Source organism: Ovis canadensis, chromosome 18 (assembly GCF_042477335.2).
Source record: "Ovis canadensis isolate MfBH-ARS-UI-01 breed Bighorn chromosome 18, ARS-UI_OviCan_v2, whole genome shotgun sequence".
Taxonomy (NCBI): domain Eukaryota; kingdom Metazoa; phylum Chordata; class Mammalia; order Artiodactyla; family Bovidae; genus Ovis; species Ovis canadensis.
The window spans coordinates 45,867,901-45,894,378 of NC_091262.1; the positions used below are offsets into that span (position 1 = coordinate 45,867,901).

The window sequence follows — 26,478 nt, forward strand, 5'->3', positions numbered from 1 at the left end:
TCTCATAACAACAGTGAAAAAAGAATGTCCCATGGACACTGAGCCATAATTTTACCAACTGTCCACCCTGCTTCTAGGCAAAAAGCTGTCATTTGTCCACTCAAGGATAACACGGAGGAACAGCAGGGCCAATCCACTGACTCAGGTATGATCTAATAGGACAAGTTCCATGTAGGAATGAAGAGGCAGCCTGCCATAAAAGTTGATGACGATATATAAAAGTAGTTGTTCCTCTCTGTTCTCAGGTTCTTCCTGTTTGGAACGATGAAGGCCTGCCCTTTGAAAGTCGATGAGTGTACTTTGAAGATTACGTGTTTGTTCAGTGGCTACCCAGATTCTTTGAAAGGTGGCAAAAGTAAAGTGGATTTTATTTAGAACAGGGAAGTTAAGGGCTGGAGGCCAGCCAACATGCAGCCACAGAGACAGACGGTCCAATCTACTGCATGGTGGCTCACCAAATGGTGATGAGGGGATAAAAGGAGACATGAATGACACAAACAGGAGCTGAAGGTTAAATACTGTCTAGGAATCAATGTGGTCTTTTCTTCACAAAAGCTCTTAAAAATGCACTGTGCTCACTGTCTCCTGAGCCTCTCTGTTCCACACTTCCCTAACTCACTGCATTTGATATCCACTTCCACTGCTACCAAGACTGTATTTTTTTTTTTTCTTTTGAGGTTTACCAAAGATTCAACTCCTGCCTTCTCCTTATATTGCTCAAACTTTCCTGAATCTTCAGCTCTGATCTGTGGGTTCTTGTCCTTTGCTATATCCCTTTCAAATTCTCCTGCTTTAGGTCACTTAGCCGTGTGGGCCTTTTCCCAAAATGCAGACTCTACCACTACAATATCATACTTTCCCGGTTTGAACTAAATCAAGTTGATGAGAGCACTAGGTAACCTTGACCTCTCTTCTGAGTACCAAACTCACATTTTTATCTGGCTACACGTTTTCTCTTGACCTGGCTGTCCCAGGGGCATACTACACAGAGAGCTCATCTTTCTGGCTTTTCTGATTCATATTTCAGTTAACGGCATTAGCATCCTCGTGGGGTTGCTCCTTCGTGAAATCTTGGCATCAGTGCCCTCATCCTACACCAGACATCCTACACCATCCTACCAGGCACTCACCAGAGATGGCCAACTGCCTGCCTCGGCTCCTTCACCACCTGTCCCTTTTTTGGATGGCCTTATTGCAAGGTCTCATCATCACTTGCCTGGACTGTTGCAGTAGCATAATGACTGGCTCCCCTGCTTCCAATGCTTCTGAACTTTTCCACCACAGTTTATTTTTAAAACCATTCATCTCTAAAATCATTAATCTTATGTTATCTCTCTGTTTAAAAATCCTTAATGGTTTCCCACAAAACACAAAATAAAGGCTGACCTCTTAAGCTCATCAATCTAAGTCTCTAAATTTGGTACCAAATCTTCCCAGCTCCATTTCCCACTATTCTCTCCATATACTGTATTTAACCCTAAGAATAATGTGAAGCAGACCCTAGAGGCCCTTTTTTTATTGGCCCTGAGATTTAACAATGTTAAAATGACTTCTTTCATTTATTAATCTTTATCTTTACATCTTCACACCACTCTTAACCTTTACTATAATGTCTTATTTAAAAGTTACTTATGCCTTTGTCTTTCCCACTGGAATACATGCTCTTTGAGGGCAAGGCTTTTGCCTAATTCATGTGTATTTCTGTAAACGCATGCAGATATTACAATGTTTTATACAGTCAATGTTTGCCGAAAGGTCAAGAAATATTTATTGAATGCCCACTATGTATGCAACATTATATTAGTATATAATGCTGTCTAATGCTAAGGATATTAGATTAATAATATAATAAAGATATGTGGATTCACAAGCCATGTTCCCTGCCGCAAGGAAGCTCAAGTATACCAGTGGGGAGGGGAGGCATGTTACTTTAATTGGGTAATGGTAGTATTGAATGGGCTTCTCAGGTGGCACGAGTGGCAAAGAAACTGCCTGCAAATGTAGGCAACATAAGAGATGCAGGTTCAATCCCTGGGTAGGGAAGATCCCCTGGAGGAGGGCATAGCAACCCACTCCAGTATTCTTGCCTGGAGAATCCCATGGACAGAGGAACCATAGGGTTGCAAAGAGACATGCCTGAAGTGACTTAGCATAGCACAGCACAGTACTGTAGAACTGTAGCATGATAGAACAGTGGTAGAGAAATCCACTGTGTATAGAGTGGCTATGCAGAGAGGAGCCATCAACATATTCTCAGAAGATCAGAGAAAAAAAACTCACAGAGCTGGATTCTTTAAGAAAACATAGGAGTTTTCTGGGCTCCCCCAGTGGCTCAGATGGTAAAGAGTCTGTCTGCAATGTAGGAGATGCAGGTTCGATCCCTGGCTTGGGAAGATCCCCTGGGGAAAGGAATGGCTACCCACTCCAGTATTCTCGCCTGGAGAATTCCATGGACAGAGGAGCCTGGTGAGTTACAGTCAATGGGGTGGCAAAGAGCAGGACATGATTGAATGGGGAGTTTTCTAGGTACATGAGAAGGGAGTGGTGGAATGAGTAGCTACCATTTACTGAAAGCTTACTTTGTGTCAAATGATGCTCTGAGTACTATATACATCTCCAGGTACAACTGACTCTTGTGATTTTTCACAGCGGCTTTAGGGAGAATGCAGTATTTTCTCCATTTTACAAATAAAGACAATGGGCTTAGAAAAGGCGAGTAACTGGGCCAAGGTAACACAGCTCATAAAATAGCCAAAGTACAAATTTAAACACAAGTCTTTCTGACAACAATCTAAATTCTTAACCGCTGTAACAACAGTCCTGAAATTTTGTGGAGGGACCACCTGAAGGTGCTTGCTAACAGTGTAGCTGCCCAGGCCTCACTTCTAGAAATGCTGATTCTGTAGGTGTGAGATGGGATCAAAGTAAGCACATTTTTAATGAGGATCCCACAGGTGATTCTGAAATAGGTTACCTGTACAGACAATGCTCTTCCCAGAAGAGCAGTCCAAAGAGAGGAACTAATGAGTGCAAAGTTGGGTAGCATGAAGCAGGAGTTAGTTATAATTTGTGTTCAGAGGATGAGACTACAGAGATAATAAGTAAGGACACCTGTGACTTCAAGAAGCTCACTATCAAATAATCCATAATCTTCAATTCCCTAGTTTTTTCACTGAAAAGACATTATGACATCATTTTTTAAATAAAATAAAAACTGTCCATAATCATTACTACTCTAACACAGAAATCATTTGTATATTACCATTTTGTAGGTCAATTCTTTTTTTAAGTTATGGTTACAGTATTTGGTATTCTGCTATTTTAATGTGACAATCAATGTAAAAAAATGTTTTCCATGATTTTAAATAATCTTTATAATAACATTTTTAATAGCTGAAAACATTTCATTGGGCTAATATACCATAATTTATTACATTGTTTCCTTAATATCAGGCACTTGGTTTGTTTCCAGTTTTTGGCAATACTAAAATTCTGAAGGATTGTTACACTTAGTAGCTTTCTCTCATAATTTTAAGGAAAGATGTTTATGACTTTGAAGGAATGAGAAAGAAAATATCTAAGTGCAGAGCCTATTAAAATATGCTCAGGCTAGGAGAAGGCAATGGTACCCCACTCCAGTACTCTTGCCTGGAAAATCCCATGGATGGAGGAGCCTGGTGGGCAACAGTCCATGGGATTGCTAAGAGTCGGAGATGACTGAGCGACTTCACTTTGACTTTTCACTTTCATGCATTGGAGAAGGAAATGGCAACCCACTCCAGTGTTCTTGCCTGGAGAATCCCAGGGACGGCAGAGCCTGGTGGACTGCCATCTATGGGGTCACACAGAGTCGGACACGACTGAAGCGACTTAGTAGTAGTAGTAGTGCCTAATATTAATGAAGAATAATAGTGAATGACCAAAAGAATGTTGAGAAATAATTTTCCATTATTGTTAACAACACTAACGCATTATTATATTATATTTTATATAACGTTATAATTTACAAAAACAGTGTCATTACATAAACACATATACCTGTAACAATCTCATGAGGTAGGCAGGGCAGTGAAAATCAAGAAAGGTTATATGACTTGCTTGGGTATACACAATGACGGATAGAGAATCTGGACTCACATTAGCTGACTGTTTTCCTTTATTCGATGTTGTGATGTCTTTTAGTTTAAGACCAAGGAAAATCATAAAGATAGTCACACTGAATGAAAAACAGAATAAAGCCATGAACTGAACTGTGTCTTCTTAAGACTCACATGTTAAAGCCCCAACAGCCAATGTGACACTCTCTCCCCCACCCTCCCAAGTGCAGACATAGGACCCAGCAACACGCCAGGAAGAGAGTCTTCCTTTCCAATCTCCCAACCTAGGAGAAAACACATCCAGTCTATGGTATTTTATTATGGTGGCCTGAGCAGACTAAGACTTTGTTGCTGAGAAGTAGGGTACTGCTGTAAACAGTACCCCAAAACACAGAAAGAAGTGGCTTTGGAATTGGGTAGAAGCTGAAAGAGTTTTAAAAGCCATGATAGAAAAAGCCTAGAAATGTATGAACAGACTGTTGCTAGAAATATGGACATTAAGGGCGATTCTGGTGAGGTCTCAGAAATGAGGAACATTTATTAGAAACTAGGAAAAAAGGTGAGATTTCTTAAAAAATGGCAAAGAACTTGGCTAAACTCTGTTCCAGCATTTTGTTAAGGCAGAACTTGTGAGCAATGGAACTGAGTATTTAGCTGAGAGACAAAGTATTAAAGGAACAACCTGCTGTCCTTTGACTGCTTACAGTGAAGCGCAGAGGGAGAAAGAGTTGAGGCAGGAACTGTTAGGCAACAAGGAACCAGAACTTGAAGATTTAGAAAACTCACAGCCTACCCACACCACAAAAAATGAGAAAACTTGTTCTAAAGAGAATATTAAGGGTGTCGCAGAACAGCCATGTGATAAGGAGACAGACTGTGACTCGTGGACTTAATCAGCCATCTCAGCAGAAGCCAGAAATAGAGATGGGGTTACACCGGCAAAGTACTGTCAGTTTGAACTAAAGGGACAGAGAAAGCTGGGTGGAATGAAGGAAGGCTAATGGATTCTCCAGGAATGGATCATAAAGCTACTCAGCTGTGAGCACGCACTGTTCTTTAAGGAGATGGAAGAATGACCCTGAAAAAGTGTTGCAGGGATCACCACAGGGCTGCTACTCCCACCGCAGGCCCAGAAGCAAGGCTGGTTCCTGCTTGGTTTTGAAGGGCCAGGCTGCCTCTTCAGATTGGGAAGGCCAGGACGAACCTGCCCAGTGCCTCACGGGTAGGCTGCCCTGGCAGTCATGTGGGTGGGTCCTTACAAAGACCCAAAGGATCAGGGTCCCCAGCAGAGACACAGGTGATTCTGTCACCTCAGTGGGCCTGAAAGACAGAGTACTGAGTCCAAGAGGATTGTTCTGGAGCCTTAATATCTAATGGAATTTGTCTTGCAAGATTTTAGACTTGCTGGAACCCATCATCCCCTCCTTCTGATTTCTCCCTTTTAGAATGGGACAGTCTATCCCATGCTTGCCCACCACTGTATTCTGGGAGCATATAACTTGACTAGTTTCATAGGTTTATAGTTGGGGAGGCAATTTGCCTCAGGATTTATCAGACCTTGAGTTTTACACGTATCTAATTTCTATGATATTTAGATGAGACTTTGGACTTTAGAGTTGATGCTAGAATGAGTTACCTACAGGGCTGTTAGGATGGATTGAACATATTTTGCATGTGATAAGAACATGAATTTTTTTGGGGGTCAGGGGCAGAATGCTATAGACTGAATCAAGAACCTTCAAATTCATATGTTGATGTGTTAACCTCCAGTGTTAACTGTATTTGGAGATAGGACCTGTAAAGAGGTAATTAGGGTTAACTGAGAGTAAAAGGGTGGGGCCTTGATATGGATTAGTGTCCTTATAAGAAGAGACACGGGTGGCCCTAGTGGTAAAGAACCTGTCTACCAATGCAGGAGACATAAGAGATGTGGGTTTGATCCCTGGTCAGGAAGATCCCTTGGAGGAGGACACAGCAGGAGAGTCCCATGGACAAAGGAGCCTGGTGGGCTACAGTCCACAGGGTCAGAGTTGGACATGACTGAAGCGACTTAGCACACACAAGAAGGGACACTAAAGAGCTCCAATCCCCTGAGCCATGTGAGGAGTTGGAAAGAAGGCAGCCATCTGCAAGGCAGAAAGAGAGCCCTCACTAGAAACTAAATCAGCTGGAATCTTGATCTTGGACTTTCCGGCATTCACAACTGTGAGAAAATAAATTTATGTTGGTTAAGTCATCCATTCTTAATATTTTGTTATGGCAGCCTGAGCAAACTAAGACAACACCCAAAGTTAAGATCTTAATACTCTGTCACCACAGTGGACTTGGTATTTAAGGAGCAGTGGTATTTAAGGAGCAGTATCCTTTGACTTTCAAATTATTAAATTCCAGCACCAACTTCCTTTTGTAACATTTAAAAAGACCTTTTAGTCTCTTTAACAGACATAGAGAACAGACTTGCAGTTGTGGGGGGGTAGTGTATAGGGGTGGAGTGGGGGAGGGACAGACTGGGAGTTTGGGGTTAGTAGATGCAAAGTATTACATATGGAATGGATGGACAACAAGGTCCTACTATATAGCGCAGGGAACTATATTCAAAATCCTGGGATAAACCACAGCAGAAAACAATATTAAAAAATGTATACATACGTATAACTGAGTCATCTTGCTGTATAGCAGGAATTAACACATTGTAAATCAACTATACATCAATTAAAAAAGAGAGAGAGAGAGTTATACCTGCCTGGTCACTCTAATTTCATTAGTATGGAAAGGGATAATTTTAAGAAGACAAACAGTAAAAAGCTGATGAGCCAACTGCTAATCTGTTTTGTTTATTTCTGCAAAGGTAGGGCTCACAGTATCCTAGTAGCTTATTCCTTTAAGGTTGTACTATCAACTGGGTACTTCTAGAAATGCCTAGAGGGTCTTCAAATAGACATTTATATTCACCATTTAGTGTAAAACATCTTTTCCCAAACCTGCCAACAACTCTCAGTATATAACCACTTGCCACCTGTTCTTTGGAGATTGCTTTTGCATCATTACAAGCAAAGAAATCAATAGCAGGCCATTGATTTGGGAAAGAGACAAGATTGCACAGCAATAATACATAAAGTTAGTCAAGCCCTACTTCTCAGTTGTTTTGAAAGAACAGATAGTTCAATGTTCCTTTCTGAAATAGGCATTCATCCTGCACTGGCGATCCTGTAGTAATACAGGCCCGAGACAGATGAGGTCCCATAACTCCAACTAGTGTAACGGCTGTTGAACACTACACAGAATCTCAACATGCCTTTTTTGACTCAACAGTAATGTTTTAACTTGAATTTAGATTCTCTCTCTGCAGTTTATCCCTCAGTTTAAGAAGTGTGGGCTGGGCACAAGGTCACTCTGAGTACCACCAGAGAGTGAAGTGGCTTAGGTGCTGCAAATGCAGAGAGCAGTCAGCTGAAGGTCTGGTCCAAATAAATGTTCTGTCTTGAAAGACGGGTAAGGCCAATCGTTTGCCTTCTCCATTAATTTACTAAGATGCCATCTGGTCTAACTAGCCAAATTAACATGTACAAGTCATTTAGGTATGGTAATTAGTTTTGAACCAGTGAATAGAATCTGGAAAAAGGGACTATGCAAAGGGTGAACCAACGTTACATTTACATAGAGATTTATGCTTTTAGAAACTCTTTCACATGCATTATCTCACTTGATCCTAATCTCAATCCCACAAAGTAGATTGGTCATCATTGTTGTAAACATCTGAAAGAGGAGGAAATTGAGGCTCAAAAGATTGTTGCTGTCCTGGGGGCTCAGACGGTAAAGCGTCTGCCTGCAACGCGGGAGACCTGGGTTCGATTCCTAGGTCAGGAAGATCCCCTGGAGAAGGAAATGGCAATCCACTCCAGCAACTCTTGCCTGGAAAATCCCATGGATAGAGGAGCCTAACAGGCTACAGTACATGGAGTCACAAAGAGTCGAACACGACTGAGCGACTTCCCTTTCACTAGCAATATAGGGAAGAAGCTAAGGGATAGTGAAAGAAGTGAATACCAATCACTAGGTATTTTGTTTTCTTGCAGCCAAATGGCCCCATAAGATGGGTATGATTATTATTCCTTTCTAAAGCTGAGGAAACTGACACTCAGAGGAGTAATTTGTGACAGAGCTAAGTGGAAGAGTTAGGTTTTGATCTAGATCTTTGGGATTTCAAAGTCCATGCTTCAGTTATTATACTGATGAAGCCTACGGCTTGCTGTTACAGTGAATGCAACTGCTCAAGAATTCTTGATGCTGAGAGTTTTAGCCTTCTTAAATAAGCGAGCTGTCTGGAACGGGCGATACACATTTAAGAAATTGATATGACATAACAGAAAAAGCGTAGGCTATGGGGCCAGAGAGACCTGTTTAAATCCTAGCTTTACTAATTGCTAGCTGTGTGACCCTAAGCTTTATTCTCACCTGTCAAATGGATACATAGATCTTAACCCCATGAACTTGATGTGAAGATGAAATTATGTAACACGAAAAAGTTCCTTGTACATCAACAAATATTGATTACCTTCCTCTATAAAAACATTTCTCTCAGAAGCAGAGGAGTTAGAAAGCAGAGATAGACAAGGGTCTCTTATTTGCTAGGGAATAAAGACAGAAACATAGAGGGTGAAAGGCACACAATAGACCTCATTTTACAGGAAGTCTTTGCAAACAATCCCACTCAAGTATTATCTACTTTAAGAAGAATTTTTTAGCATCAAGAGTCTGGGTTAAGGTCCTTCTAAGCTCCCACAGAATTCTGTTAACTTCTACCTTAGCATTCAGTATACTGTGTTGTAAGTCTGTCCCCATAAATCTATTTTCTCCTCTAGATAATAAGTTAAGGCCTCTTCTATTACAACATCTGGTGTAAGGCAGATACTTAATAAGTTTTTGCTGAATGAAGAAAAGGGGAAAAAACACACACCCATCTCAATAACAGCGTGTTGGAGAGGATTACAATCAGATTTACAATATTTTCTTACCTTGACTGCATAGTTATTAAGTGGATCTTTTGCGTATGAAGCTGTATAGTAAACTGCATCACCAGCTTCACAGCATGGCTTGTCACTGGTCAGCCTGAAGTCTGACCAGCTGTCTACCCCAAAACGGAGTTGGTCTTTCTGCCCAGCCATGAAGAGGTCTTCACATTTAACAGCCAGTTTCTTCAAGGCATCTGTATGAAGGCTTCGGATTTTACCCACCACTTCTTCACGATTCTCAAGTCCTCGATAAAGTGCTTGTCTCTGTGGCTTCTGGATACTCCGGCCCTGTCTACCAGAGGGACCCCGCCGGCTGGACAGGGACTCTGTGCTGTTGGAAAACCTATCCTTAATACTGAGAGTGGTTAGGCTGGAGATACTGTTTGCTGCTGAGGGCACACGTCTCTCCTTGTGCAAAGGTCTCTCCAAGGAGTCATAAGACTCAGCATCCAGTCCCTTGAGTTCATAGCTGACCGAGGAGCCAGCACTGCTGGCATCCCAGCTGGGGTCAATATCGTAGGTGGGATTAGCCATGACACAAAGGGTAGTTTCCAGGGACTTTTGGAGGTCTTTGGAGAGTGGCTCCGTATTGGCTCTTATGATCATTTTCTTTGGCAGTGGAGGTGGTGTTGGTTGCAAAGCGTTAGGTGCGTCTTGGTCTGTTTTCCCGCCAAAGGCGATGGCATCATCCAAAGCTCCCTTAGGCTGCCGTGGATGCTTGGGAGGTATCATGGCTGCTCTAGATTGTCCTGGATTGTTTTAAAATAAAGAAAGAAGAAAAAAAGAATAATTAAATAAAATTTTTGTTCTGGTTACATAATTGAAACTTAAACAGAAATAAATGTAGTAGTAAGAATTTAAGAAGTCAACACCTTAATTCAAAAACGGTAAAAGAAAACAAAGAACAAATAGCTAAATTTAAAGGCAGAATTCAAGACCTAATGGGAGCAACAAATGTGAACAATGTCTCAGTATTTCCTTGCCATAGAACAGGGCGATGGGTTTTGTTTTCAAGAAGGAACCCAGATTCTCCACTCCTGGCCCCAAGAGTGCTGTATTCACCACACCAGAGTACTAAGGAGTGACAGGCACTCAAAGAACTGTACTGTGACAGAAGAGAGATAATAACATTTGCAGGTTAAAAAGCAATACTTGGGAGCATTACTAAAAACAAGCGGGATTAGCAAATGAGACTGCTAGATTGGTGCTCAGACAATACTATTCTATTCTTTTAACTTTGTTCCAAAGTTATATTGTATTGTATCTCCATCCAAAACAAACAAACACAGTTTCATAAACCATGCTATTTCATTTCCCTACAGAGATGGCTTCTGGCACCACTGAAACTGGTCTATGTATAAAGATCTCTGAGATTGTGGTAAGGGAAACCATGTGTATGGGCAGGCAACTGCTGTTTCAAACATCACCCACAAACTCTTACATGATTCTGTTTTATTTGGGGGGAAATATAAACTGTGATTTGAGAGATGCTACATTTGAACTTCTCTGACAACAAGCTCCAGTTACAGAACCAATCACCTTTGTTTCCTTTCCAGAATTTATGCTTAGAAGATAAAACATGTATCGTATGAATCAGTGATACCTTCAGGCCTTATAATGAGGATGGGGCATTATTTTTTTTAAAGACTTAGAAATATACCATGAAATTTTAATAAAAGTTATTAAAATTAGTAATGTTATTAAAATGAAATAGTCACTCAATATTTCAGAGTTAAAGCATAATGCTCTATTATGGGTGGAATTACATCCTCTCCCCTAGAATATACTTATGGTACTTCTAAATATGACCTTATTCAAAAATAGTCTTTGTAGAGGTAATCAAGTTAAGCTAATCAAGCATCCAATGACGTCTTAATGAAGTCATTAAGGTAGGCCTCAGTCCAATACGGCTGGTGTCCTTATAAGAAGGGGAAAATGTCACATGAAGACACAGGGAGAACACCATGCCGTCACAGAGGCATTGCTTGGAGTAATGCAGTTGCAAGCCAGGGATGCTAAGGATTGATGGCCACCACCAGATGCTAAGAAGAAATAAGGGAGGAGTCTACCCAGAATCTCAGAGGGAACACGGCCTTGGTAACATCTTAATTTCAGCTCCAAGCTGCCAGAACTACAGGAGAATAAATTTCTCTTGTTTTAAGCCCCCAGTTTGTGGTACTTTATTATATCAGGCCTAGGAAACTATGCTGTTACTACTGATCAGACTGAGCAGAAGGCATTGGAAGGTCTTGAGGATGATAATGAATAAGGATGGTGGTTTGTTTTTATTAAATATCATGTCCTTGTAGCAATGCCAAGGGGAAGCACCAATATAAACTGTGATTATAATAACACTATACTCCATTTCCCATGCATGCAATCCACTTCAAGAACACTTAAAGAGTTTATATAAACTATGACAATATATAAGCAAACCTAAGAACCCTCTTTCCCCACAAATAGCATGTAGCAATATTCTTTTACAAAGAATAGAGCTACATTACATATAAAAAAATATGTATATATAGACAGCATAAGACAGAGAGAGAGAAGGAATATGAGAATGCAAAGCTCTAAGAGGGCCAGGACATTTGTTTTACTCATTGTTGTACCCTCTATGTTAAGAAACAGGGCCTAATTATAATAGATGTTTAATAAATATTTCTTGAGTGACTAAAGGAATAAATATTTAGGGCTAAAAGAGAAAAACAGGCAAAACTGTATAGGTACCTATATCAAGTGAAGATATTGAATTAGAAATTTATGAAATTCCCACAAAGAAAAGTCTAGGACCATATCAGCTTCACTGATGAATTCTACCAAATGTTTAACGAAGTATTAAAACCAATCTTTCATTAACTTTTCCAGTAAATAGAAGTGGAAGGAATACTTACCAACTTGAAATCTATGATAGGCCAATATTACCTATATAACAAAATAAGAGAAAGAAACCAATACACTAATATCCCTTATTACTAGATGCAGAAATCCTCACAAAATACTAGCAAACTCAATCAAGCAACATATAAAAAGGATAAGACACCACAACAAATTTGGATTTATCCCAGAAATGCAAGGTTGGTTTAATATCTAAAAACCAATCCATGTCATATATAATGTAAATAAAATAAAGAGAGGAGGAAAAAGCCTTACATGGTCAGCTCAATGGGAGAAGAAAAAGAATTTCATAAAATCCAATATTTATCAAGATAAAAACATTGAAAAGGCTGGAAAAAGAAGGGCTCATCCTCGTTCTGATACAAGGCGCCTATGAAAACCCAAGAGCTAAATCGTACTTAATGGTAAAAGCCTAGGTTTTCCCCGACTAAGATCAGAAACAAAACAAAGATCCCCATTCTTGTTTCTTCTATTCTACATTGTACTGGAGAACCTAGACAGGGAAATTATGAAAAAAAAAAAAAGAAATAAAAACATCCAGATTGGAAAAGAAATAAAACTATCTCTATTCACAGATGACACAATCTTGTACACAGGAAAGCCTAAAGAGTCCACAGAAAAATGAGAACTAATATACCAGTTCAGCAAAATTGTAGGACTTATGATCAATATAAAAACTCAACTGTATTTCCATACACTAGCAATGAATAATCCCAAAGTTAAATGAAGAAAACAACTGCATTTATAATATCATTAAAAAATATTTAGAAAAATATTTAGCAAAGTAAGTGTAAGACTTGTACACTAAAATTACTTGGGCACTAAAAACTTTGATGAAAGACATAAATGATCTAAATAAATAAAAAGAAATTTATGTTCATGGATCAGAACATATGTTAAGATGGAAATATTCCTCAAAGTTTTCCTCTGAAAATTTAATGTCATCCACATCAAAACCCCAGCTAGCTTTCTGGCAGAAATTGACAGAACAATCCTAAAATTCATATGGAATCACATAAGATCTAGAGGAGGCCCTCTCCCCACTCAAATCTTGAAAAACAGAACAAAGAACCTACATTTCCCAACTTCAAAATGTACTTCACAACTACAACAACCAAAAACTATGGGGCCAGCATAAGAATAGAAATACAGGTGGATGGAATAGAATTGAGAGTCCAGAAATAAACTCTTACATTTACAGTTAACTGGTTTTCAACAAGGATATCAAGACAATTCAATAGGGAAAGAGAGACTTTTCAATAAATGGTGCTGGGACAACTTGGTATCCACATGCAAAAGAATGAAGTTGAACCCTTACATTATAGTATACACAAAATTAACTCAAAATATATGAAAAATCTAAATGTTAAAAACTAAATCTATCAAACTCCTAGAAGAAAACATAGGAGTAAAGTTTTTAGACTAGGCAATTATTTCTTAAATAAAATACCTACAGCACAAGTAACCAAAAATCAATAAATTGGAATTCATAAAAATGAAAAACTTTTGTGCTTCAAAGGTCAATTTTAAAAAAGTGAAAACATAACCCTTAGAATAGGAGAGAACACAAGCTAATCATATATCCAATAAGAGACTTGTATCCAGAATTTATCAATAACCCTAACAATGAAAAGGATAGAGAATCCATTAAAAGTGGTCAAAGTGGGACTTTGACCCTGGTGGGCCAGTGGTTGAGAATCTGCCTTGCAATGAAAGGGATGTGAGTTCAATCCCTGGTTGGGGAACCAAGATCCCACATGCCACGGAGCAACTAAGCCCATGCATTGCAACAGACGATCCCACATGATGCAACTAAGACTGAAAGCAGCCAACTAAATAAATATTCTTTAAAAAAGGCAGGCAAAGCATCTGCATAGACATTACTCCAAAGAAGATATACAAATAGCCAAAAGGCATGTATAAAGATGCTCAGCATTTCTCACTAGGTAAATGCAAACCAAAACCACAAGACATCACTTTATATCCACTAAGCTAGCTTTAATAAAATAGATGGACAAGTATCAGTAAAGATATGGAGAAATTCAAACCTTCATACATTGCTAGCGGGAATCTAAATGGTGCAACCATGAAAACGGTTTGTTAGTTATTCAGAAAGTAAAACAGTTACACATGATCCAGCATTTCTAATCCTAGGGATATATCTGAGAGAAATGAAAACATATGTCCACACAGAACTTGTATTCAAATGTTCATGGCAACATTTGCATACAAAAGCCCTAAAGTGGAAACAACTCAGATGTGCATCAACCGATGAACGGATAAACAAAATGTAGCATAGCCACACAACATAATATTCAGTTCAGTTCAGTCACTCAGTCGTGTCCGACTCTTTGTGTCCCCATGACTACAGCATGCCAAGCTTCCCTTTCCATCACCAACTTCCACAGCTTGCTCAAACTCATGTCCATTGAGTCGGTGATGCCATCCAACCATCTCATCCTCTGTCGTCCCCTTTCCTCCTGCCTTCAATCTTTCCCAGCATCAGGGTCTTTTCCAATGAGTCAGTTCTTTGCATCAAGTGGACAAAGTATTGGAGTTTCAGGTTCAGCATCAGTCCTTCCAATGAACAGTCAGGACTGATTTCCTTAAGAATTGACTAGTTTGATCTCCTTGCAGTCCAAGGGACTCTCAAGAGTCTTCTCCAACACCACAGTTCAAAAGCATCGATTCTTCAGCACTCAGCCTTCTTTACAGTCCAACTCTCACATCCATACATAAACACTGGAAAACCATAGCTTTGACTAGATGGACCTTTGTTGGCAAAGTAATGTCTCTGCTTTTTAAAATGTTGTCTGTGTTGGTCATAGTTTTTCTTCCAAGGAGCAAGCATCTTTTAATTTCATATCTGCAGTCACCACCTGCAGTGATTTTGGAGCCCAACAGAATAGTCTCTCACTGTTTCCATTGTTTCCCAAGCTATTTGCCATGAAGTGATGGGATCAGATGCCATGATCTTAATTTTTTGAATGCTGAGGTTTAAGTCAGCTTTTTCACTCTCCTCTTTTACTTTATCGAGAGGCTCTTCAGTTCCTCTTCACTTTCAGCCATAAGGGCGGTATCATCTGCATATGCGAGGTTATTGATATTTTCCCGGCAATCTTGATTCCAGCTTGTATTTCATATTATTCAGCCATAAAAGAAATTAAGCCCTGATGTGTGCTACAATCTGTATGAACCTTAGAAACATTATGCTGAGTGAGAGAACCCAGTAATAGAAGACCATATATCATATGAAATATTTAGAAACACATAAATCCATAGAGATAGAAAGCAAATTAGTGGTTGCCACAGCCAGGGGAAAGAGAGAATGGAAACAACTGTTAATAGATTTCTGTTTGGGGCAGGCTTCCCAGGTGGCTCAATGGTAAAGAATCCACCTGCCAAAGTAGGAGGGGCAGGTTCAATCCCTGGGTTGGGAAGATCCTCTGGAGAAGGGTATGGGTAACGTACTCTAGCATTCTTGCCTGGGAAATCCAATGGACAGAGGAACCTGGCAGGGTACAGTCCACGGGGTTGCAAAAGAGTCAGACAACACTTAGCGACTAAATAGCAACAATTGTGTTTGGGGTGATGAAAATGTTTTGGAATTAGATACTGGTAGTGGTTGTATGGAGAAGGCAATGGCACCCCACTCCAGTATGCTTGCCTGGAAAATCCCATGGGTGGAGGAGCCTGGTGGGATACAGTCCATGGGGTCACAAAGAGTCGGACACGACTGAGTGACTTCACTTTCACTTTTCACTTTCATGCATTGGACAAGGAAATGGCAATCCACTCCAGTGTTCTTGCCTGGAGAATCCCAGGGACGGGGGAGCCTGGTGGGCTACCGTCTATGGGGTCTCACAGAGTTAGACACGACTGAAGCGACTTAGCTGCAGCAGCAGCAGCACTGGTTGTATCAGTCAGTTCAGTTCAGTCGCTCAGTCGTGTCCGACTCTTTGCGACCCCATGAATCGCAGCATGCCAGGCCTCCCTGTCCATCACCAAATCCTGGAGTTCACTCAGACTCATGTCCATCGAGTCAGTGATGACATCCAGCCATCTCATCCTCGGTCATCCCCTTCTTCTCCCACCCCCAATCCCTCCCAGCATCAGAGTCTTTTCCAATGAGTTAACTCTTCTCATGAGGTGACCAAAGTACTGGAGTTTCAGCTTCAGCATCATTCCCGCCAGAGAAATCCCAGGGCTGATCTCCTTCAGAATGGACTGGTTGGATTTCCTTGCAGTCCAAGGGACTCTCAAGAGTTTTATCCAACACCACAGTTCAAAAGCATCAATTCTTCGGTGCTCAGCCTTCTTCACAGTCCAACTCTCACATCCATACATGACCACAGGAAAAACCATAGCCTTGACTAGACGGACCTTAGTCGGCAAAGTAATGTCTCTGCTTTGAATATGCTCTCTAGGTTGGTCATAACTTTTCTTCCAAGGAGTAAGTGTCTTTTAATTTCATGGCTGCAGTCACCATCTGCAGTGATTTTGGAGCCCCCCAAAATAAAGTCTGACACTGTTTCCACTGTTTCCCCATCTATTTCCCATGAGGTGATGGGACCGCATGCCATGATCTTCATTTTCTGAATGTTGAGCTTTAAGCCGACTTTTTCACTCTCCACTTTCACTTTCATCAAGAGGCTTTTTAGTTCCTCTTCACTTTCTGCCATAAGGGTGGTGTCATCTGCATATCTGAGGTTATTGATATTTCTCTCGGCAATCTTGATTCCAGCTTGTGTTTCTTCCAGCCCAGTGTTTCTCATGATGTACTCTGCATAGAAGTTAAATAAGCAGGGTTACAATATACAGCCTTGACATACTCCTTTTCCTATTTGGAACCAGTCTGTTGTTCCATGTCCAGTTCTAACTGTTGCTTCCTGACCTGCATATAGGTTTCTCAAGAAGCGGGTCAGGTGCTCTGGTATTCCCATCTCTTTCAGAATTTTCCACAGTTTATTATGATCCACACAGTCAAAGGCTTTGGCATAGTCAATAAAGCAGAAATAGATGTTTTTCTGGAACTCTCTTGCTTTTTCCATGATCCAGCGGATGTTGGCAATTTGATCTCTGGTTCCTCTGCCTTTTCTAAAACCAGCTTGAACATCAGGAAGTTCATGGTTCACGTATTGCTGAAGCCTGGCTTGGAGAATTTTGAGCATTACTTTACTACCGTGTGAGATGAGCGCAATTGTGCCAGGAAAATGCACTGGTCATAGCAAACACCCTCTTTCAACAACACAAGAGAAGACTCTACACATGGACATCACCAGATGGTCAACACCGAAATCAGACTGATTATATTATTTGCAGCCAAAGATGGAGAAGCTCTATACAGTCAACAAAAACAAGACCAGGAGCTGACTGTGGCTCAGATTATGAACTCCTTATTGCCAAATTCAGACTAAAATAGAAGAAAGTAGGGAAAACAACTAGACCATTCAGGTATGACCTAAATCAAATCCCTATGATTATACAGTGGAAGTGAGAGATAGATTTAAGGGACTAGATATGATAGATAGGGTACCTGAAAAGTGGTCGTATAATTCTATTAATAAACTAAAACTCATTGAACTGTACACTCAAAAAGGGTGAATTTTATGGTATATAAATTGTATCTAAATATTAAAGCAAATCAACAATTCAGTCTTAGAAATAATCATAAATTCAGTTTTCAGTCATATCTTCCCATTAATCTGTGCTCTTAACATCACAAAGGATGTAGGGGCTTGGCATTTATTGAACTCTTCCTGTGATGGTGAGGCCTCCCTCCTGGTGCTGTCCCAGCCCTATTTTGCCTCAGCTAATGTGTGAAGTCAGAACTATAGTTTATTTACAAGATGACAGAAATAGGCTTTGTAACAAATCTTCATTTTCCATTTGCTGACTCAGAAGATGCAGGAGGTTAGAAGCGGTGAACTGCACCAGCAGCTTATCTTCCTGGCCTGACTACTGTGGCAGTCTTCTGAAACCACTGTCTCCAGTTTTTCTTCCTTCACCACACAAACCATTAGAGACTTTATTCAAACACCAAATCTGATCATGGCATTCCTCCTGTACTTCAAAAGTTCTGTCCTTGAGAATTTGGACTTGGTCCCGAGGATGCAGTTTTGTGGCTGCAGCACAGAAAGAAAGCCTCTTCTGACCCAGCCCTGGTTGTTCTGTTTCTCTCACAGCATTTTCCCGCGTGTCCTAAATCGGAGCTACCAAACTGCTTGTGGTTTCTCCAGCACTCTTGGCTACTTCATGCTCTGTGTCTGTTCTCTTATTGACCCTCTTCCAGGAATGGTTTCTCTCTCCACTCATCTTTAAACGTTCTGCCTCTGAGGAATGTTTCTTACTCCACTTCAAAATTGCAAAATTGACCTCTCCTTCCTGGGGACCTCAGATGTATTATGTGAACATTTCTGTCTTAAGCACTTAGAATACTTAACTTGTGTCCCTATATGAATTCCCCATGGGTGTAATCATTGAGGGCAGACACTTGGCTCATTTATAGCCCAGGACAAAGCAAAGAGTCTGGCTGAGGGGGGAATGGAAGGAATGAATTAATAATGAACAAAAAACAAAACCTAGAAACATGAACCTATTCTCATTCCTTCCCGTGAGAATCTTTATGGGATGGCCATTTTCTTTCCATTTTTTTCTAAATAAGAACAGTCATGAAAACAGAAAGAATGAAGGATTCCAAAAGTGCTTTCTTTTTCCTTTTCTTTTAAATGACCTCAGAACTGACAGGTGAGGCAAGGTCTAACACCATCAGCAGCTCTTGCACGCTTATCAGAGGAGGTGCAAGAGGGCTGATCATGCCACTTCCCACCACCTGCAGAATAAAGTCCGAACTCTTCAGGAAGTTGGGCAAGGCTATCAGTCTTATCTGTCACTATTTCTCATCAAACCTCCCATAAGAATCACTTAATTCCTATTCTTTTAATAGGTTCCCTGTTTTTACTTTTTTATCTCTGCCTTTATCTCACTTTCCATCCTAAAGTGAAAGTGAAAGTGTTAGGCACTCGGTCGTGTCTGACTCTTTCTGACCCCATGGACTGTAGCCCACCAGGCTTCTCTGTTCATGGAGATTCTCCAGGCAAGAACACTGGAGTGAGTTGCCATGCCCTCCTCCAGGGGATCTTCCGATGGTGCAGACAGACTCTTTCCCATCTGAGCCACCAACGGAGCCCCATCTCTTCTGAAGCCACCCCTCCTCTCTACTCCCCACCCCCAAGTTGGGAGCTATCACTTCTTCCTCTGTGTTCTCTTACCACTTTTCACTTTATGATAGCATTTTTAGCTTTTTGTATTGTATGTATTTTTTTTTTTTACATTCCCTTGGACCCTCTGGCGCAGTGTGAGACACGCAGCAGGTGTGCAGGAAACAGCTGCCAGACTGAAAGACGGTGTCAACAGAGTTGGTCATCATTCCAAAATGAACATGGGCAGTCAAGGCAGCAAGGAAATAAAGATAATTAATAGTGGCTTCTCTCTCCAAACAGTGGGACATGATCTCCTGGGAGCTAAGATTTCCATGTGGGAATCAGAAACATTTGCATTCCAAATGAAACTGTGAACATTTTACAGCCCATGCAAGGTCAAGGCACTTGCCCAAGTCTGAAAGTGTCCTGAGTTTTTTTTTTCTTCTGAGAAGAACAAGTTCTCCTAACTGAATTCCAATCATTTGGGTCAATGTTTTAAAAGCTTGGTATCTTAGCTGTTTTTATTTTAAACTTTTAATCCTGTACATTCTTCTCAAGCCTCTGGGACCAGACACTAAGCTCAGCTTTCAGCAGGCTTGATATAACATCACATACTCTACATTTTTGTGGCATGCCAGCTCTCTAAACAGAAAAAAAAAAAAAAAAGAAGAATGTGTTCTAAATCTTGCCTTGCTATAGACTAAAATGTTCTTTTGGACAAATATGTTTGACTAAATCATGCTCAATCCCTACGTTCCTTTCTTTTTTCCTTCCTTTTCTTTTCCTTTCTAAACTCTATCTTTATACTTCTTCACTTAAAAATGTCTTCAGACAGAAAAATAAGGCCTTATATCATTTTCTGAAAAGCAAATGATGAAAGATGGATTAAAAAGCAATAATTTACTGACACTACTTCAAAGAAGCAAAAAGGATGTTTAAAACTCCTCAGGAAGGAAAATAATTGATATGGGCTCTAAAAACTTAGACAATTGGTTTAACAATAGAAAATAAATAAGAAAGCTATTATCTCTAAACATCAACATTTTAAAGATGATTATACAGTGAAAAACTCAAAATAATAATTACATCTATAGAGATCTACTGGAAGGCACCATCATTTGAAGACACACTTGGGAAAAATCACAACAAATGTCTGCTTAAACCCTGACAATGACTATCATCTCAGGGTGCCAGGGATTAAAGGCACTTAAGAATGACCCATTTAGACAGAGACAGTGTGTTTATGAGTACAATTAGCTCCTTATCCCAGTAAGACAGGAATGTCATGGTCTCCTGGTCAGTCTCCCTGCCACCAGTCATCCTGTAAGTAGCTTCCAGAATGATCTTTAAGAAATCCTGATCACGCGGCTCTCCATCTCCTGTCGGAAAAGATACACTCATTGCGATACATACATACCGTTTATGATTTGGCCCTGCTTTTCCACTCTGCCCCATTTTGCCAACTCTGCCTCCTTCACTCTGCACTTTAGCTACCTTTAATTAAGTACTTGTAGTTAACCATTCATTTTTCTATCAAGCTTCAGGCCTTTGCGCATACTCTTCCTTCTACGTGGAATGTTCTCCCTTGTTGTTAGTCTGGCAAATAGCTACTCTTTTGAGCTTAAAACTAGTGACCTTCTCTGAGACCATCCCAGGCAGGGGCTTTCATTGACCCTTTAAATATGCACTAGTATTCCCAGTGCCTTGCCTGGTTCCCAGGAGACAGCTGGCACTCAGCAAATGAAAGTGTTAAAGCCAAAATAAGTGGAATATATTTTTCTACTTAAACTGTAATTTCAGTCTTCATCCTGAATCTTTTCCCAGGGCTCATGACAAACAACACTGATGAGAACAGGAAGGGAGAGGACAACAGAAGAGACGGTCATCACTAAACTGGGAAAGGGGCACTGGAAATAGATGCCACACACACTGGACACCGGCCTTGTCAGATGAGCGGCCCCTCCTCGACTGGCTCCAGCACTCATTGCATGACCCCCTGGCAGGAGGCCTCAGCAGCTTAGGAGGAAGGGTCCTAAGCTACCTGGGCATTACCACTGTGCTAGGTTTCAGCACCGTTAAATGTAGGCACCAACTGGCAAACCACAGGGGACATCAACTTCATGCCAAATGATAAAACAAAGCTTCAAGATCACTTCAGGCTCAGGCTTAGCTTCAAATAATGTGATGCATGGACCACTTTAAAAGAATGTCAGTGGTGTAGCAGCTGACAGACTCAGTTTTTTAAAGCTTGCATTAGTGAGAACCTCTCCAAGAACAAGAGATTATTTATTTGGGCGTAAGTTATCTATGTAATTTAAATATTGTACTCTGCCAACAAATTCCAGTACACATGGGAAACTATTTTTAAATTGTGAATGCAGCCAACTTAAAAGATAGGAACACAGCCTATGGTTCTTTTTAAATAGAGATAATTACATTTTTAGGAAGTACAACAAATGCACAAACAAATGTTCAAAGCTGTCACTCTCACTTTTAAAAAAATATCCAGATAATCTAAAAATGTGCAATTCTTTAATCTTTGGTTCAAATAATTAACTTTGTATTATGTGGCATAATGTCTGGCCCACAGAATTATTTGTTATGCCTCAATAATTATTAGTTGAATAAATGAATGAATGGTAATATATTCCTCAGAATGATTTTTTTCAAAGCTGCCATTTATGATGACATTACTCCATAATTACAACATCAAGTGGAGTAGGAAATGGAAACCCACCCCAGTATTCTTGCCTGGAAAATTCCATGAACAGAGGAGCCTGGTGGGCTACAGTCCATGAAGTCACAAAGAGTTGGACACAACTGAGCTACTGAGCAGGCACGCATGTACAACAAGGCTGGCGATGTAATGACATTCCTTTAAGTATAACTAACCTTTAAAATTTCACACTGATGGTCAATACATTGCCAAAGGAATTTCTGGGGATAGAAGCCTTTTAAGTGTTTTCTTTCAGTGTTTGATAGGTGCAGCCTTAAGGAGATGGTCTAGGTAAGTCAGATGAGGAGCATGAACAGTTTCACATGGAAAGGAAACTGAGGTATGAAAGTGAAAGTTGCTTAGTCATGTCCAACTCTTTTCGACCCCATGGACTATATAGTCCATGGAATTCTCCAGACCAGAGTACTGGAGTGGGTAGTCTTTCCCTTCTCCAGGGGATATTCCCAAACCAGGGATCAAACCCAGGTCTCCTGCATTGCAGGCAGATTCTTTACCAGCTGAGCCACAAGGGAAGCCCAAGAATACAGGATTGGGTAGCCTATCCCATCTCCAGTGGATCTTCCTGACCCAGGAATTGAACCGGGGTCTCCAGCATTGCAGGTAGATTCTTTACCAACTAAGCTATCAGAGAAGCCCCAAACTGAGGTACGGCTTACGTAATTCCTTAACTGGGAAACCCCTGCTTGAGTCTCATTTTAGAAAAAAGAGCTAGCTGATAAATGGAACATATAAACTAGGACTTGAAATTTTCCTATATGAACTTTCCTCAGGCGAGCTCAATTTCTATAACATGAATCTTACAAAATCAAATGCCAAGTCATTTTTGACACATTCATTCAAACGTGTTCCTAGCACCTTCTGTGTGTTTTAGATAATGTATTAGGTTGTAGGCACAAAGGAGAAGGAACAGGCCACACTCTGTCCGGTAAAGGGAGACTGGGAGGATCTCCCTAAAAAAGTAATGTCTAGAGTACTTGGCTACAAAGTGAGCGAAGGAGAGCTAAAGTCACCAACTAATTTCCAGCAGAGTAGAAGTCATTACAAGCTCCTGATTTTAGTGGGCTGATAAAGAAGCCAAGTGTGCCACATAAAAATGTAGTGATAATTCTTCTAGACACTCTGAGATAGATCTAAGAAACACGGTGGAAATGTTGAAGGTCTGATTAAAAAAAAACTTTCTATCACTTCTTCAGGAAATCATTTTGAATGGCAGATACCCTGCTAAATTCAGTTTGGGGTATTAAGGTGTTATAGATCAGAGTGTGTTCAGTGATCTCATGTCACTGTCACCCAGAGGAAAACCATCACTTTGCAAGGGGCAACCTCTCTAAGGACCTGTCGAGTGCATAAAAGCCAATCATGATTTTTGTGCCTGCAGAACACAATACAAATCCGCAAAATAACAAATTCTTTAAATCAGTGCTGTCCAGTCAAACTTCCTGTGAAGATAAAAACGTTCTGTATCCGCATGCTGAATACAGTAACTACTAGCCACATGTGGCTATTAAGCACTGGAAATGTTGTTATGAGACTGAGGAACTGAATTTTTATCTATATTTTAATGAATTTAATTTTAAATAGCCATCTGTGGCTAGGGGCTACCATACTGTACAGTAAAGCTCTAAAATCTAATAATTAACCCAGTTATAAACAAAATAAAGGTTGCTTTATTTATGTTAAGGAGAAAAAAAGGCAGCTGAATTAATCCTGGAGAAGGATGTCTGAGATAAAAAAACAAATGAACGGTTTGCATAAGTCAGTAGCTTTTGTAGGAATGGTTGAAGCACAACAGTTCTTGTTATACCACCCTGGAGAAAGGAAGCTGTCCCAAGGGTGGAGGTCTAGCGGGAGAGTCTGAGGTAGGGTAATCAGGGCCTGGGCTTCCCAGGTGACTCTGGTAAAGAAACTGCCTGCCAATGCAGGAGACACGGGTTCAATCCCTGGGTCAGGAAGATCCCCTGGAGAAGGAAATGGCAACCCACTCCAGTGTTCTTGCCTGGGAAATCCCATGGACAGAGGAGCTTGGTGGGCTACAGTCCATGGAGTCACAAAACAGTTGGACATGACTTAGTGACTAAACATCAACGACAACAATCAAGGCCTACTCCAGTCCATTTTTTGTTGTTGTTGTTGTTGTTTGACTTATTAGTTTTCAGAACTATCTAAGAAATGTGAGAAGTACAAAACAAGTTCAAACCATGTCCCTTTTGTTTTTTTTTAAGCTTTTTGAGTATAGCAAAGGGGCTCACCCATATATACACATGTATCCATTCTCCCCCAAACTCCCCTCCCATCCAGGCTGCCAAATAACACTGAGTAGAATCCATGTGTTACACAGTAGGTCCTTGTTCATTATCCACTTTAAATACAGCATGTGAAGGTGTCCATTCCAGACTCCCAAATTACCCTTTTCCCCATTCATCCCCACCCTCTGGCAACTGTAAGCTCATTCTCTAAGTCTGTTTCTGTTTTGTAAATAAGTTCATTTGTATCATTTCTTTTTAGATTCCACATATAAGGGATGTTATACGATATTTTTCCTTCTCTGTCTGCCTGTCCTTCTGTTTCGCCACAACTAGCAGACCTTGGGGCACTGGGCCTGTCACAGTACATTGCTGTTATCTGTCATATCTCCTCTGGTGCCTGCTGGCCACCTTGGGGGTCCTGTCTCCTCATTACGTTTCCCTCTCTCAGTCATCAGTTGCACAGGCAGCTCACAGCTTTTTGGACTTACATATTGTTGCTCCGTTTAGTCAACATTTCTAACAAACATTTAAGATTATTTCTACTTTAGTCTACATTTTCTGGCTAGCACATCAAACATATTGACAAATGAAAGCAGCAGTATATTTTGGGGTAGAAATAAGGGAACTTGACAATTATTAAGCTCTTCTATGAACCAAGCACTTCTTTTGCCATCAGCCCTACAAAGCAGATGCTACTAATTCTCTCATGTCAGATGAGGAAATTGAAGCTCAAGGATGGTAAATAACTGACCCACAGTCATGCAGGCAGGCAGTGATACAGCTGTCATAAGAACCCAAACTTGTCTGATTCCCCCAAACCTATGTTTTTTCCTACTAAGAAAAAAAAAAAAAAAACAACCTAACACAACACTGCTTCCTAAGCCTACTTTTAACAGTGCAGTTTTCAGAAATAAATTCCACAGCAAAACATTACAGTAATCCTTAACTTCTCTCTGTCAGTTTCTTACATCAGATCATATGTTCTCTGATTCTTTTTTTTTTTTTTAAAGAAGACTAAGAAAGAAGGAAAAAACAAGAAAGAAAGAATGTGTTTGGGGAGTGATTCTAGAATCTTTAAAAGGATGTGAAGTTATTACATTAAGAAGTTTTGTTTCCTTTTGGTCTTAAAACACATAAGTTCTTTTTTTTCTTTAAAGCTATCAAGGCATTAAATCCTAAGAAATTACTCCAAGGGACAGTTTAAAACTTCATGCAAATGACTTATTGAAAATATTAAGAAAGGTAAGTTCCAGATGCCACCTAAAATACTGTTACATTAGGAAAACTAGCAATACCAACACAACAACAACCCTATCAGTTTGTAGAACTGATGGAGCCAACTCTATCTATTATTCAGTTATTATTGTACTTACATAGTAAAACGATGTACCATATCCTATGGAGTCAAGCATTGCCACTGAAGTACTTAAGGAAGGCTAGGCAACATTTTATAAGCATCACATACTTTTAAAAGTAAAGCAACAGGTAGAAAGAAAGTTATTTTTCTGATGGGGCATCTGTAACTTAGTATTTTTGTACTCTAACCAAATCTTTTACAAAAAATGTCTTAAAGTTTGTCTCTCAAAGCAGATGACTTAAAAATGGAAATACTTGCAGCCTTTCAGCATCTTTCAAGAATTTAGTGTTTACACTTATTTTAGTCTAGTAATATAGACAAACTGGGCTCCAATCTTGATTCAGTCCTTACTGATTCTGTGAGTAATATACTCTGATGTACTTTCTTCATCTGAAAAATGGAGATAATAACTCCCAAGGTTGTTGTGAGGATTAAATGAGTTAATATATGTAAGGCACTTGGCATATTCATGAAAATAATGCTCTATTTTTCTAAAAGTCTATATAAAAGTCTATATATGTGAGAAGATAATAAGGTAAAATAGTTAACTTTAACTGATGTGGGCTAATGGATATTTTTAAAGAAAAGATTCCATAAGATAACATACAATCAGTAAAAGTTTGCGTATATTTACTGAGGACATCATGAAAGAAATTTTGGTGCAGTAAGAATGTCTGAACTGTAATTCCTGATATATATGCTGAGGGTATATAGTAAATAAAAAATAAAATTCTCATTTCTTTAATATGTTTCATAAAATGCAAAAGAATGGGAAAAGTTTAATAAGCTCTGTGATTATAAAATCTATTCCCACTAGAAGATGGTATCCAAGATGGCTGCTTGGGTAAACTGCAAGAGTGTACTCTCCCCCAACCACAAATCACAGAATACTTTGGGAACTTAGAATGGAAGTCTTCTCCTTATGGAAT

At 40.0% G+C, this 26,478-nt stretch overlaps 1 protein-coding gene across 6 annotated transcripts in view; it reads right to left on the reverse strand.

The window, feature by feature from the left end:
* PEAK1 (pseudopodium enriched atypical kinase 1) overlaps nucleotides 1-26,478 on the reverse strand; it is a 323,221-nt gene that overhangs the window by 13,222 nt on the left and 283,521 nt on the right. For all 6 annotated transcript variants that reach the window (XM_069560149.1, XM_069560146.1, XM_069560150.1 and 3 more), the window contains one exon: nucleotides 9,113-9,858. In XM_069560149.1, coding sequence (XP_069416250.1) covers nucleotides 9,113-9,858 — 746 coding nt within the window. The remainder of the gene's footprint in view (nucleotides 1-9,112; nucleotides 9,859-26,478) is intronic.